General features: G+C 37.9%; 1 protein-coding gene across 2 annotated transcripts in view; it reads right to left on the bottom strand.

Moving 5' to 3' along the window:
• LOC117289985 (RIMS-binding protein 2-like) overlaps positions 1-16,412 on the bottom strand; it is a 117,822-nt gene that overhangs the window by 66,146 nt on the left and 35,264 nt on the right. For both annotated transcript variants that reach the window (XM_033771188.1, XM_033771189.1), the window contains exon 4: positions 12,698-12,820. In XM_033771188.1, coding sequence (XP_033627079.1) covers positions 12,698-12,820 — 123 coding nt within the window. The remainder of the gene's footprint in view (positions 1-12,697; positions 12,821-16,412) is intronic.

Here is a 16,412-nt window from a genome sequence, read left to right as displayed (position 1 = left end):
CTGTGATCTTCACGACTTTTGTTTCTTACCAATTCTGTAACGTTCCTTTAACCATAAAAAGGTATTTCATCACAATACATACAAGTATATGTACAGCAAAATGTGCCTGAAAATTAATGCATTCTAAAGAAGAAGACAAAATTGGAAAAAGATAGATCGAGGGATAAAAACTTTATGATTCCGCAGAGGGAAATTCTAAAAGAGCCTGAGGCATGATTGATGATGTTGGGAAGAAACCTTAAGAGATATAAATCAAATATGAAATTGCAAAAGCTATGTAAAGATGGAAGGGGGCGTTGTCTATTTAAATGAGGAAGATAATGATGGCGGACAGCCACAGGGCAGTGTGAGTAGGACCAGAGAGAGGCGCTGTTGCGTATAAAGAATTAAACATGTCGATAGGAAAAAGTGCATTAGTTGTTGGCTCCACGGGTAAGTTGAGTGAAGTAGACTAAAAAAATTCTGAGATGATCAGAAAGTATTTTGGTCAAAGTGTTCGTGTTTTGCTTCCAAAGTTACATATTTTCTGAGATAATCATTAAGTATTTTGGCCAAAGTGTTCGCGTTTTGCTTCCAAAGTTACATCGCCTAATAAGCTTTCTGACCCTCTCTTTCTCTCTCTATTCATGTATTCTAACTTGACTGCTTATGTTTTACTAAATGTCAAGCATGTTCATTTTTTCCCCCACCCTTTTTAATGCTGTTTTCCCAATTCCTGATTGTCTGTTTAACTCAAGTAATATTTTTACTATTTGTATTTACCATAATATACTTGTCGGATATTTTTGATGTAATTTGATTGTTAACCAAATGCCATTAGTCTGTGACTTTTTATTTGGTGTTGTATTTTTTATATGAAAATAAACAAATTTTGATTTGTGTTTTATTGTCATTTAGCCCTGGAGGAAGACTCTCTTAAGGTCAAAGGTCAGGCCACTAACTATTTCTTTGCAAGAAAAAATTGTGTTCAAAACTTTTAAGACAATATTAGCAATGTCCGGTCATATGGTCATGATTAAACAGATTTGGATTGTCTCTAAAGTGTTAAGGAGTAGGTAGTTGTAGAGTACTCCCTGTTTAAAGGCAGTGGACACTATAGGTAATTACTCAAAATAATTATTAGCATTAAACCTTACTTGGTGACGTGTAATGGGGAGAGGTTGATGGTATAAAACATTGTGAGAAACTGCTCTCTCTGAAGTGCCATATTTTTGAGAAAGAAGTAATTTTCCACGAATTTGATTTCAAGACCTCAGATTTAGAATTTGAGGTCTCAAAATCAACCATCTAAACGCACACAACTTCATGTTACAAGAGTGTTTTTTCTTTCATTATTATCTCGCAACTTCGACGACCAATTGAGCTCAGATTTTCACAGGTTTGTTATTTAATGCATATGTTGAGACAGGGCCCAATTCTATAGAGCTGCTTAAGCACAAAATTTTGCATAAGCAACAAAATCCTTGCTTAGTAAAATCAGATTACCGGCCAAGACTCCACTCAATTGTGATGCTAAGTAAACAACGGCTAAATACCAGTCACAAGCAATGTATATGGCATGAAATTTTGGCCAGTAACATAAGTAAAACAAGCAAGCTATTTTCATGCTTAAGCAAATTTTGTGCTTAAGCAGCTCTATGAAATTGGCCCCAGGTGAGAAGACTAGTCTTTGACAACTACAAAAAGTGTACAGTGTCTTTCACCATCCCGCCGAATCCTACATTATTTACCGACGACTCCTTTAATAACCGCAGCCTCAGCTGCCATTAGCACATGTTAAGACCAAGCCTTCCTTATATTCCACCGAAATTAATTTGTAGTTAGTGCCGACAAACGGTTACATGTATATCTAAACTTGCATCAGGGGAAAAAAAAAAATACTCCCGGAGTCGGTTTTGTAACATGAAGATATTTCTCCCTGATGCTGAATTGTTTGGCTACACGATCGCCTGAAGGGGCGTTGTGCTTGGGATCTATTACAACAATGACAAGGACAAAACTCACTGAGGTACACTTCATATGCTGTTACGGTTTCTACTTCGTACAGTACTAACATTTGTTAAAAAATGTTGGTTCAGGTAAGCAGAGAGGGTGAGGTATATTAAGTATGACCGAGGAGGAGGCTGGTGGGGTTCTGGCCTGACTGCCTTGGGGGCCTTGCAAGGGGCCCCCGACTTGGTGGGAAAACAGTCTTTTTGGAGCACAGCAAAGTGCAGAGTCAGAGGCATATAAGCCCTTAAAGCCATTGGACACTTTCGGAACAGAAAAAGAAAAATCACAGATTTACAAATAACCTAAAGGGTTTACAGAAGGTACTGGTAAAAGAATTTCTTTAAATACCTTTCCATGAAATGCTTTACTTTTTGAGAAAACAATAAAACAATTATAAATTCTCGATATTGAGAATTTATTTTAAAAACATGTCATGACACGGCGAAACGTGCGGAAACAAGGGTGGGTTTTCCCGTTATTTTCTCCCGACTCCAATGACTGATCAGCCTAAATTTTCACAGGTTTGTTATTTTATATATAAGTTGTGATACACAAAGTGTGGGCCTTTGGAACAATACTGTTTACTGAAAGTGTCCAATGGCTTTAACACTAGTCCGGCATACATTGTCTTACACTGCTATGGGCTAGTAGTAAATACCACCTCTCAACTTGCCCTGTGGGCTACTAAAACTGTCTAACCTACTGGTATAAAATTCTCATATTTCTTCCAGTCAGATGTGAATAATACATTTTTCAAATTTGTTAATTTATTTTTGAGTGTTTGAGCGTAGCTTTATACTGGTTGTGATTGCTGCCATTAATGCATCAGAAAGATACTTTATGATAACACATGCTAAAGACACTGGACACTATTAAAGACCAGTCTTCTCACTTGGTGTATCTCAACATATGCATAACATAACAAACCTGTGAAAATTTGAGCTCAATCAGTCGTCAAAGTTGCGAGATAATAATGAACAAAAGAAAACAACCTTGTCACACGAAGTTGTGTGCTTTCAGATGTTTGATTTTGAGATCTTAAATTCTAAATCTGAGGTCTTGTAATCAAATTCATGGAAAATTACTTATTTCTTGAAAACTACGTTACTTCAGTGGGAGCCGTTTCTCACAGTGTTTTATACCATCAACAGCTCCCCATTACTCGTTACCAAATAAGGTTTTATGCTAATAAATATTTTTAGTAATTCAAAAGTTTCCACTGCCTAAAATCAGGGCTACTAAAAACTGCCTTGGGGTAAGTTCAACCAAGAGTTTATTAGCTCCGGTTGGCTACTTAACAAAAAAGCTATAAAGCAAGGCCTGTATAGGTATGCTTCAAATTTAAAATGGATAAAAAAAGTTTTTTTTAAACGTAGACGAGAGGAAATGGATAAGAGATGTTCCAGGTCCCCGGAATGCTAGGCATGAGGCGGCGATGTCTAGTCAAGAGCCTAATGCACTATCGTCCTTTAGAGATCCTTGTCAAAACATTGCGCCGGGGCCAGAATGTTCTTTGAGCGTGTCCGACGACAACGACGTGTTGAGAATCAATTTTGTCAACAATGTGGAGGTAAAGAGCGAGGTTATAGGTTTTTTTTTTTTTTTTTTTTTTTTCTTTTTTCCCCTCTCTCTCTTTCTTTCCTCCTCTATGAAAGGGTGGCTGGCGGATGATGACCTCGGGTTACTAACCCTCAAGGTATTCCTTGGAGAAAGACTCTAAGACCTGACTAAGGAAACAAATTTGTTTTGAATTTATCTTTGGAGGACGGAGTTTGACATTTTTTTATTCATTTACCAGACATTGCCTGATTCCTGATGCCAAGAGGCAGAACACCAGCAGTAACTTACACAACACAAACTACAGCAAACAGGTGGCTAAGAAAAACAAACTTGTTTTGAATTTATCTTTGGAGGCGGGAAGAGGGCCTGGAGTTTGCGGGGTTTTTTTTTTGTTCATTTGCGAGACATTGCCTCATTCCTGATGCCAAGAGGCAGAACACCAGCAGTAACTTACACAACACAAACTACAGCAAACAGGTGACTAAGAAAACAAACTTGTTTTGAATTTATCTTTGGAGGCGGGAAGAGGGCCTGGAGGTTTTTTTAAATTCATTTACCAGACATTGCCCGATTCCTGATGACAAGTGACAGTAACTTACACAACACAAAATACAGCAAACAAGTGAAGCATCAGAGTTACAGGGAAAACCTGTTGAGAAAGATTCTAGGTCTTGACTAAGGCAACAAACTTGTTTTGAATTTTTATCTTTTGGAAACAGAGGAGGGGCTGGAGTTTGCACTTTTTTGTTCTTTTACCGCACTGCCTGATTCATATACATGTATGCCAAGAGGCATGGCACCAGCAGTAACTTACACAACAAAAACTACAGAAAAACAAGTAAAGCGTCAGAGTTAAAGCGTGTGTACAGAGAAAGAGATAGCAAACAAGTGAAGCAACCGAGTTACTACAGGGAAAACCTGTTTTGAAGCCTACAATAAAATTTAGGGCTATTTTCACAAGCTGTATGGCTTGGAACCCACTCCAAGCAGGGGCATTTACTTGTTTTGAATTTATCTTTTGGGGACGGAGGAGGGGGTGATGAAGTTTTCAACTTTTATTTACCATACATTGCCTGATTCCTACAAATACATTGATTATGGCAAGAGGCAGAGCACCAGTAGTTACTCATTTCATTTCTATCATTTCATCTCCATCCATCACAACATTCAAGACAAACTTAAAATCTCACCTGTTCAAACAAACATACTCACACACTCCTCAGTCCTAATTTGTCTTTCTCTCCTCAAGCGCCATGAGCGTCTTCCTGAGGCGGATACCGGCGCTCTATTAAGTGTTCTTTATTATTTTTATTTTTATTGTTATTATTATTATTATTATTTTATCACTTCATATCATTTCATATAATTTATTCTGGTTGTGAAGTCAAGGATTCTCACAATAGCAAACTTAGTAACTTTACTAGCCAAGAACCCAATGGACAGAAGACAAGGAAGGACGTTTCAGTTTTAGTGCCCTTAAGGCCCAGCCCCCACTGCAGCGATATTGAGAACGACAACGATAACGACGCAAAGAGAACGCATTCCATTGGTTGAATGAGCGTGTGCGTATTTTATGTGGAGCAATTCAACCAATAGAATGCGTTCTCTCTGCGTCGTGATCGTTATCGTTATCGTTATCGCTGCAGTGTGACGCGGCCTTTAAAGCCATTATACACTTTTGGTACAGAAAAAAAAAGTTCACAGATTTACATATATATTACAGGGTTTACAGAAGGTAATGGTGAAAGACTTCTCGTGAAATATTGTTCCATGAAATGCTTTACTTTTTGAGAAAACATCAAAACAATATAAATTCTCGATAGCGACAATTACGAATTTATTATAAACACATGTCATGACACGGCGAAACGCGCAAAAACAGGACTGGGTTTACCCGTTATTTTCTCCCGACTTCGATGACCCATTGAGCCCAAATTTTCACAGGTTTGTTATTTGATATAAGTTGTGATACACGAAGTGTGGGACTTGGACAATACTGGTTACCGAAAGTGTATAATGGCTTTAAACCTACACAACACAAAGTACAACAAATAAGTGAAGTGTTCAGAGTTACCTTGTTTGTAGCCTACAATAAATCTAGGGCTATTTGAAGATGTTGTATGGCTTGAAACCCTCTCGAAGCCAAGACATTTACTTTGATTGATTCTTGAGAAATACTGTACAATTCGCTAGTGGTTAAGCCTCAAGGACTGATGCTATAGATAACATTAAACGATTGTAATAGTCAGTTGAAACATATGTACATCAAATACACCTCACTACCTGTGGTCAGATTGGCGTAGTGGTATCTTTCCTTGCATTCCACCTCTAGGACCCTGGTTCGAATCACGCCAAGGGCACTATTGGGTTTTCAGTCCCTACACTGTACCTGACAATGTGGGTTTTCCATGAAATATTTGGGGAATTTCCTCCCCCGCTTAAACTTAAACTTCCTTCACTTGTCTTCTTTACACTAGTTTCTTTGCTAGAATAGTGATTTTTATCATTTTTCTGAGTGTTCTTGACTTCACAAAAAGAATAAATGGAATGAAAAAGAAGAGAAAACAGTTAACCTAATTTACTTATAAGAAAGCAGGGACAGTCTTTTTCAAACTGACTTAAAGGGACACATTGCCTTGGATTGGGCAAGTTGGTCTATGAAAAGAGTTTAAAATTGTTTGCTAGAAAATGCATATGGTTAGAAAGATGTTTCAAAAGTAGAATATCATGATGATCCACACAAAATAGCATGGTTTTCCTTAACACGGCACGCCATGATGTGGAGTCACGTTATTGAAAGTCAATGACTCCATAAAATGGCTGACTGTGTAAGTTCGCAAAGCACAAGGAAAACCACACAATTTTAAGGCATAGTTGTGTGGATCATGATATTGTACTTTAATAAAACCTTTCTAACCATATCAATTTCATAACGAATGGTTTTAAACTCTTTTCATAGACCAACTCGCCCGATCCAAGGCAACATGTCCCTTTAAGTTTCAATTTGAAAACAGATCACTCTGCATGGATTAATCTTAAAAAAGAGGTACATGTACTTTTATCACTTTCTTGAAAGTTCTAACATTGGAGTCAAAATATCTTCAACATCATCAATTATCATCAAACTTATTGAAATTTATCGTTTAAATCCCGGTGCTACAAAATGGTCCTTCACTCATCAGACAAAATAAAACAGGAAGTAAAGACATTACGCCGACGGAGACGCAAAACAAACACCATGTCATAACCAAATCACAGCTCGATAACTAAATTACTAAACGGCAAATATTGAATTAATTCTTCACGTACACTGTGTCTGCTCATTCTCATTTGTCAAAAAAACAAAACAGAGCTTGTTGATAATGAAAGCTGTAACATTGTCTTAAAGGGTGCACACCCCTGGAGGAAGTTACTGCAGCGATTGCAAAGGCCAAAACACACACAAAAAAAACATGTTGAGCATTCTCCCTTCTTGAAAAAAGGGAAGAAGAAGATTTTTTTTAAATATAATTTATTGAATTTATATTGCACTCTCTCCACGACCAGCCTGTTTGAGGGCGTATAACAGTAAAAATGAACAGTTAAATAGCCGCCCGACACATTTTTTAATACAAACGACTTGGCTATTTTTTAAAATGATTTTTTTTGCTGAGATCAATAAACTATATCTTTCTTTTTCTTTTTCTTTTCGAGGAAAAAAACTCTTTTTTTTTTTTTACCGAGGGGAATTTTTTTTTTTAAATAGGAGGCGACCTCTCAAAAGGAAGCGGGCGGGATGCTAAACATGTTTTTATTTATATTTGGCCTCACATTGGTCTTCACTTTCTCCCCTAGCCTACTGATCTAATTATAATCCACAATACCTGCCAGGAAGCCTAGAGTAGAATAAACTACCTGTAGGCAAACACAGCAACAAGCTGCGTTTGGCTGGACGACCAAGAATCGATCGTAGAGCCCTGTTAAATATCACTATCCTCTGTTGTCGGTGAGCAAGGTTTTTGCCATGTTGTACCGTGTAGACATAAGACATAAGAAAACTTTATTGATCTTCAAAAGAAGAAATTGCATTGCTCATACAAGTTTGTAAAAACACACCAAGCTATAGCTCCATGGTTATACATTGTACATACTCATCATACTGAATTGAGCTTTGTTGGCTATTTTGGTAATAAGAAAGACAGGTACAATTCACAAGATACAAGCTATCAGGGGACAAAGTAAGCTCACAATTTTGGTAAGTCTGCTGCTGCCACTAAAGTGTTCCAAAGTCTCCCCTTGACACAAACCCATAAGTCCAAGTTTCCTACTTTGAGACTTAAAACCATTGGACACTTTCAGTAAACAGTATTGTCCAAGGCCCACATGTTGTGTACCACAATTTATATATAAAATAACAAACCTGTGAAAATTTAGGGTCAATCGGTCATCGGAGTTGGGAAAAATAACAGGGAAAACCCACCCTTGTTTCCGCACGTTTCGCCATGTCATGACATGTGTTTGAAATAAATCTGTAATTCTCGATATCGAGAATTTATATTGTTTTAATGTTTTCTCAAAAAGTTAAGCATTTCAAGAGAAGTCTTTCACCATTACCTTAATAATAATAATAATATGGATTTATAATGCGCACTTTTCCAGAAAACCGATCAAGGCGCCTACACAAAATGAAAACATTATACAATAGAAAATGAAGAATAAACAAAACATAATGAAACCCAATGAAAGTCTAAGTGAACAAGTGTGTTTTCAGTTCCCTCTTAAAGTTGTTGAGAGATGTTGTTTGGCGAAGTGAGACTGGGAGCTTATTCCAAAGGGCAGGAGCAGCTTTGGCGAAGCACGGTCTCCGTACCGAATTGTTCTAGACCTTGGCTCTACCAGCAAGTGAGACCCAGCAGACCGTAGAGCACGACTGCTGTAAACCCTGTAAGTTATTTGTAAATCTGTGAACTTTAAAAAAAAATTCTGTTCCGAAAGTGTCCAATGGCTTTTAAGAAACGTTACAGAATTGGTAAGAAACAAAAATCGTGAAGATCACAGACTTACATAAAACTTACACGGTCTAATGATGATGATAGTAAAAAACATCCCTTGAAATATTTGTCTGAAATTTCATATTTGATGAGAAATAAATAATCAAATTTTGCGTTTGGAGTTTATCGCTCAGTAATTTTTATTCATTTTTGTTTTGGCAACGATGCAATGCAAAATTTGTACTTTGTAACCGGTTTTTCACTATTCTCTTGTGACCCAGATGGTCGATTGATCTCAAACTTCTACAGGTTTGTCAGTTTATGTATATGGTGGATTACATAAAGTGATTACACTGCCAGCAACTTTTTTTGCTAACAAAACCAACTCTGTAATGTTCCTTTAAGTTGTTAAAGCGACACCAATTTTATCAAGTTTGGGAATCAATTCTTCTTTAAATACACAGAAATTGGAAAAAGCAATATTCCCTCGTGACTTTTTCCAATTTCTGAACTTATATCCAACAAAATCGACTCTCCTCATCCGAAGACATCTAATGGAGAACTACATTCGTGTCAAAAGCCATAACTTTATGAGCCCTGCTATCAGAACGGAAAATCTCCAGACTAAGTAGTTTGTAACATGTCGAATAAACCTGAAATCTATCAAATGCCATGACAATATAAAAGAAATGTCAAGAGGGGGTCGGGGGGGGGGGGGTCGACTTGGTAATCCAAGGGGGCGAGAGACATGGGGATTTGATGGCGCAACCTGGGACAGAATTAGAATTCTAAACGGCATGATTTAAGTGAAAGAAATATTGGCAGGTTGTCCGGGGACGCTATATAGAGTTGCACTTACTCTGAAGGTGCTGATCTATAAGCGTTCAGGAGACATAAAGAAAAAGGAGTCCGGGTTTAATTCAATCAGGCAGAAAACATGACACGCTTGATGACCAGAAAAATATCGGCAGGTTTTTTTTCTCTTCTTCCTCTTCTTCTTTTGAAGTGATTTAAAAGGAAGGCAACATCTGGAAGTTAGCTTTCTTGAGTGACTGTAAAGTAAAGTCGCCCAGAGGTTCAAGTCAGATTGAATGCCGGCAGCCTGTTGGACGCCCTTCTCATACCGCCCTAGGCCAAACAGAGTCAAGCAATCTAAGCAAAGTGTCAGCTCTCTACCGCCAAGGGTATTTTTCACAGGGGATTTCACCCCCAGTCTTTGTACTTCTAAGTTGAAGAGTCCAGCAGCATTGATAAGATTTTAAAAGCGGATGAATTAACGCTTTTAACATTAGACATTAGAATGGTACAACAACAGCAATCCAACTGAGTCACATTCACTTGAATTATATCATAAAACAGTGTAAAAGAAGCTTAAACGCACTGGACACTTTTGGTAAGTGTCAAAGACTAGTATTCTCACTTGGTCTATCCCAACATACGCATAAAATAACACAAATCTGTGAAAATTGAAACTTGATTGAAACTGAATAAGGCATCTTAAGTGACAAGTTGACAAGACTGGGTTGTCACAACCCAGTCATGGCGTAATTGGGTAGAGGATAAAAAAACTCTTTAGATTCAAACCAAATCTCAAAGAGGGCAAGGTTTGATGAACCAGAGACACCCCTCCAGCACCCAGGATCTACCTCTCTCCAGATCCCATCTAATCAGGCCACCAATTAAACCTTCTGCAACAGTCTCCCTTCAGAAACCAACAAAAGTAATCTACGCAGAGATGGAGAACTCTATACAGGAATGAAGCTCTGGGAGGCAAATAAACAAATTGACACAGCGGACACGATCAGGTTTGTCTTCAAGAACAAGAAACTCTGCGTTTGTTTTCCCCGGGGACTCGTCGTGTCTCATTACGTCGGTATGAGGACTCTCGATCGTCGTCGAACAACAGCGGACGACGAAGAATGCAATTCGATTAAGCAAGGTGTCTTTAATGGGTTGTACACACTAGACGTAAAATTCGATTCGCCCGTCCAGAGGGTGTAACATTCACTACTGTGGTCTCCTACATCAATTGGACATGGATGTCCCTCAGAGTTTGACATGCGAGAACACAATTCAATTTGATAGTCCAGAGGGCGTAATGGCAGCTAGTCTAAAAGATAGACTAATGCCAAAGTAGCTGAGAAGGAATAAAGACAGAAAGATAACCCGAGGGAACTTCTTTATTATTTGAAGGAGTGTTGGGGGAAAAAAACCACAAGCAATATTCAAGTCTACTCAATCTAAGCCCACGGGAAAACTAAACACAAGTTTTTATTTGTATTATTTTCAGCTCATTTTCAAAATCACTCCACAAATTCGTATTCATACACAAAAGTCCATCAACCTATTTTTGTAACTGGTCAACAGATAAGCAAAATAAATTTTCACAAGGTAGGGTAAACTTCCTAACTAACTGAATTTTGGTCAGAAACATATCTCTTTTCAGAAAATAGTAAATTTCTTCAAAATAGAAACACAAGTTTCAAGAGGAGTGATTTTAAAAAAGACAGAACAAAAATAATTTGTTACTGTTAATACTCAAGTTGACCAGTTTAAAACCGAAAGAACAAAAGAATTCCGGTTAATAAAGGAAAAATCACCTCCCTGTTCTTGGCCTTGTCAGTGCCAAAGCCTCCTCTCAAATCATATAGTTAATTATCCATAAACTAAAACAAGGAATGCACCACAAGGTATATATATACAAGTGATGAAACAAACCAACGTCGGCTCGAACAGAGATTTCCTTCAAGTGCGATCCGCCAAGATGGCAAATACTTGCATCATGTCCCTACGATGCAACCTGATCAATTCATGTTGATAGTGAAACCAAAGAACAGTGTGGAAGTATTAGATTAATTTATGATATCAATCCCTGTATGTTTTGGTTGCAATAGTCGGAATTGCAAGTGTATCTTTGTTTGCTATAAACGGAGGTTTCTTGTATGCATGTATTTTGAGCAGTTTTTTTTTTAATGAAGATTGGACCACTTCAACAACAGCAAAAATGCGAGCACAGCCATTGTTCTTGGCCATGTAAGCACCAAAGACTCCTCTCAAATCCTGTCATTAAATATCCATAAAACCAAACCAAGGTCTATACAGGTGATGGAACAAACCAACGTCAGCTCGAACAGAGTTTTCCTTCAAGTACAATCCGCCAAGATGGCAAATATTTGCGCCATGTCCCCCTGATGCAACCTGATCAATTCATGTTGATAGTGGAATCAAAGAACCGTACGGAGGGGGGTGGGGTCCTCTCTGCAGAGCGTGAGACGGGTATTAGATTAATTTACATCGACTTAGGTGTGATAACATTTACAGAGGGTTCTAATGTTTGTCCCCGGTGTAACAACACGGTCCGCCACCACATACGGGGGTCGATCGGCGAGAGTTAGCAAATTCTCAATCAGAATTATTGATGAATGAGATGGGGTTCTTTGATGAGACAACTTGACATGTACAGTATGTGTCATCCCTTGGACCTCTTAATCTATTTGAACGAGTATTTATATTTCATGTGATCGTGAGGCTAATAAGACACTTGATTTAATAAGAGTAAGCAAATTGTAGTACATCACATGAATGTATAGGTGCTTGGTTTTTATGATAATATAGAGCCACAGTCTTATACATTTGTTAATAACTAATTTAGTAAGAAGCACTGCAGATGAGAAACAATTCCCTTCAAAGGAATATGGTTTTAGAGAAAGGGATGCCAAAACATTTCAATCTGAGAAGTGTTTCTGCATGAAATATTTATCAGATTGTATTCTAACTAACGATTATTCTTCATGCATGGACAAAACCGCTCCAGACTTTCAGAAATATTATGAAATTTTCCCAACCAAACGATAAAAAAAGGTAATACAATAATCACTAGGCTTTAATATTTAGTTCAATGGCTCGGAATACCCAACGTCTTCAGGAGCAGAGTATACTGTTCGAAACGTCGAGACCAAACCGGCTCTTTTCAGAGCCACCACTCCTTCAGAAGAGATTTTACTCGTGGTTGTACCCGTAAGTTTACTATTCATATTTATATTTATAGCTACTCTTATTCTCCACACCATGCAAAGCTTCAAACACCATTCACAGCATCTATGTTAAACAAAACACTGTTAACACTCAGCCCTGACCACAACAGGAGGTGTAGCAAGAGATGTAGGCCTACTCACCGATACGTCTACTTCAAGCTTCTCCACTTTTTCGTGTAGAATATCCCGCTCGAGGGCAGTATTCTCAAAGAGTTGATGTTGCTCGTTGACCTCTATTCGAAGTTTCTGGCATTCTTTGTTGACCTGTAATTAGGGAGGAAAGATGCATGGAAAATATAATGACTATATTTGTAACCTATGCGAACAACATGCTCAAGATCTTGAAGTGGCCAAGCTGCTACATGAAACTAGGTCTCTGAATACTTCTACTGGAATACTATGCACATTTATTATATTTCAATAAGACTTGTCAACACTCTGCTTTCTTCTCTTTCCCCTTTGAGTAAAAATGTGATAAAACATTTTAGTTGTATGTCTATAACTTTGAAGCACTATGAAAGAACAATTTGTAAAAGCCTTTTTGAGGTATGGCGGACGTGATACGCGCTCATCACACGCCGCGACTGATGCCACGCTCACCATGTTGGTGGTCATTAGGTTTACGTGTAAACGCCACGTCGCCTAAAATACGCACTTCACTAAATAACATACGTTCTATTTCTATGGTCAATACGCACACATTTACCACAACTTTACAGTGTTGTAGCATTGTGTCCGCCATACCTCAAAAAGGCTTATCGCTGTCAAATGATAATACTTCCAATATTTCTTTAGCACTAACCATCATAAATTGTTAACATCCACAAAAATGTACATCAGACGTTGTAAATAAAGAAACATGCTTTTCTTTTGTCGATTGATGTAAATTTGCCAAACAAAAACAATAAGTATGTTTTTGTTTTGGTAACTAACTGAATCTAAAAATTGTATAATTGGTTTATAACTCTTTTGCTAAGTAGATTTTGTTCTTTGTTTTGGTAATGCCGCCGAGTAGATTTCCGAATTCGGAAGACTACTTAGTTCTGAAAGGAATATACGTTAACACTTCACATTGCAATGCCTCAAAAACTAAAAAGATAAAAATAAACAGTCCACCATCCCTTTAAGTACTTTTTGCAAAAACTGCAAAAACCTTTTACTTTGACGCCACATCTTGTATGATTATCTAGACTCACATCTCATGTGCCGAATCGAATCCCGAATCTTTCCCCGCTGACTTAAAAGCACTTTTTGATTAAGACTAATTGTGACATTGGCTCGACCATCAATCTCGAGTCATATTAAAAACCACTGAGTTCAGACATGCATATCTGAGGCAACAATTCCATGTGCTGTACATAGTCGGTCATACACAAGCATCAGAACTCTGTCTCCCAAAAAACAAGAAACTTTGCAGCATCAGGAGCCAATTTCGTAGCGCTTTGCTAATTTTTTCGCTACCAAATACATAATTTGAGTCTGAAAATTTGAATCCAAATGATAACAATGCAAATCCCTGGTGACGGCACAAGCTGGCTGCATAATTTTCTTGCTAACCCAAGAAATACGCCTATGCTTAAGCACATTTTTATGCTATAGTTAGCACAAACAATTTGCTTATCGTTAAAGGGAAAGTATACATTTGGTAATAACTCTTAAAATTGTGGCAATTAAAACTTTATTTATAAATACCTCAGACAGTTTCGCTATTCGTATTAGTGGAGAGCGCGTCCTGTGGGTGTGTATAAACCTTTGTTTATGACCGGTAAAAAGTGTTAATTCATGGGCGTGACACGCGACCTTGCACCTGTTCTTATAAGACAGTTTCTTCATTCCTATTGGTCGAGAGCACAGCTGAAACAGTTGTGCCACATCACGCGATACGCGCAAAGCGCACAGTATTCCCTTAAATGGAGTTGTTTACCCAAGGGCGGCGAAGGGCTTTACCATTTCATAGCTAGAGGGGTGTTGTGTTGAAAGAAATCAGTTAACAATTTTAATTTTTGCATTTATTTTACTTTTTGACCAAAAAGTGATGATGCTTTTGACCGAAAAGGTATTTATGAATGGGAATCAAAGTGTGTTGAATCGGTTTTCAACTAGTGGTTTAAACCCCCCGGAGGCCTGGCTCTTTATAATCTACAGACTTCGTCTCGGTAAAATTATCAAGAACCAGGCCTCGTTGGGATTAAACCACTATTTGAAAACCTCTTCACCACACATTGATTCCCTTATTTAGAAGCCTACAGTAGGGTTTGATAGCACAAAGCATTTTGAGAAACATTTCAATGAAACAGTTTTCACAAAAAGAATTTGTTCTCATTGAGTAGGATTTGAAACTTTGCATGGTGGAAATAAGATATAGAAGAGTTTGCGGTAACACCATGTAATAACAATCTCTAAATGAGTTGGGGTGGTTCTGAAAAGAACCATTGGATTAACTCGACGTTTCGATCAGTATGCTCTGATCGTTTTCTGGAGAATGGTGGACTCTGATGCTGCATGCTGCTTAAGTACTGGGCGACGGATCAGCGGTGATGCACGAAGGCGGGAAATCTGAGACGAAAATTATATTAGTTTGTACAAGTATTGATGCAAATTATTTTGAAAACATTGCTCGGTGATTTTCATTTGGTCTTCTCTAAAACTTGATGACTGATGGAGCTGAAACTTTTACAGGTAAATTATATACAGTGTACATCTCCATTCATAGTAAAAAGTAGGGAGTGCATGTCATGGCCAAAAAACTTGATCTACAAACACTGTCCACAACAGATATCAAAACCCTTTAAATAAAGCGAGCGAAATCCTCAACCTTATGCATGGCCCCGCTCTGGATTCAGCCCAAATTGATAACGATGACGGCTGTAAAGTATCATCAATGCTAGTTTGACATGCCGTTATCAATGCAAGATACAGGAAAGGAAAGAAATGGATATTTCTTGTGATAAAAACCCTGACCAATCGTTTCCTACATCGTTTATACAATCAACAGCTCCCCGTTGCTCGTTACCGAGTAAGTTTTCATGCTAACAATTTGAGTAATAACCAATAGTGTTTAGTGCCTTTAAAGCAAAGACTGCCATTAGCAACACCCTTAGTAACAGCCACAGCCCATGCCTAAGCCATAAATTCAGACCTGGCTTAAACAAATCAAGCCGTACCCTCAACCTTGAACATGGCCCCGCTGTTGATCAGATTCACCTGAACTTGATAACGATGACGGCTGTAAAGTATCCAAGGCTAGTTTGTGCCCTGACGTTATCAATGAAATACAGAGAAGAGGAAATGAATACTTCTCGTCATAAAAACCCTGACCAAAATGACAAATTATTGTCCAGTTTTTTGTTTTCTTTTTCTGCCAACCGTTTCCTACATCGTTTATAATATCAACAGCTCCCCATTGCTCATTACCGAGTAAGTTTTAATGCTAAAAATTATTTTTTAGTAATAACCAATAGTATCCAGTGCCTTTAAAGCACAGACTGCCATTAGCAACACCCTTTAGTAACAGCCACAGCCCATGCCTAAGCCATCAATTCAGAGCTGGCTTAAACAAATCAAGCCGTACCCTCAACCTTGAACATGGCCCCGCTGTTGATCAGATTCACCTTAACTTGATAACGATGACGGCTGTAAAGTATCCAAGGCTAGTTTGTGCCCTGACGTTATCAATGCACAGAGAAAAGGAAATGGATATTTCTCATCATAAAAAAACCCGACGTACACGACAAATCATTGTCCGTTTTTTTTTTTTTTTTTTTTTTTTCTGCAAGTGACTAAAGGTATCCAAGCTGATGAATGGAATAATTGAATAATCAATAATGACTTTGAAGAGATTCTAAGCAGGAAAGCA

Source organism: Asterias rubens, chromosome 5 (assembly GCF_902459465.1).
Source record: "Asterias rubens chromosome 5, eAstRub1.3, whole genome shotgun sequence".
NCBI lineage: Eukaryota > Metazoa > Echinodermata > Asteroidea > Forcipulatida > Asteriidae > Asterias > Asterias rubens.
The sequence above is the reverse complement of the archived record's forward strand: the minus strand, read 5'-3'. Positions and strand labels throughout refer to the sequence as shown.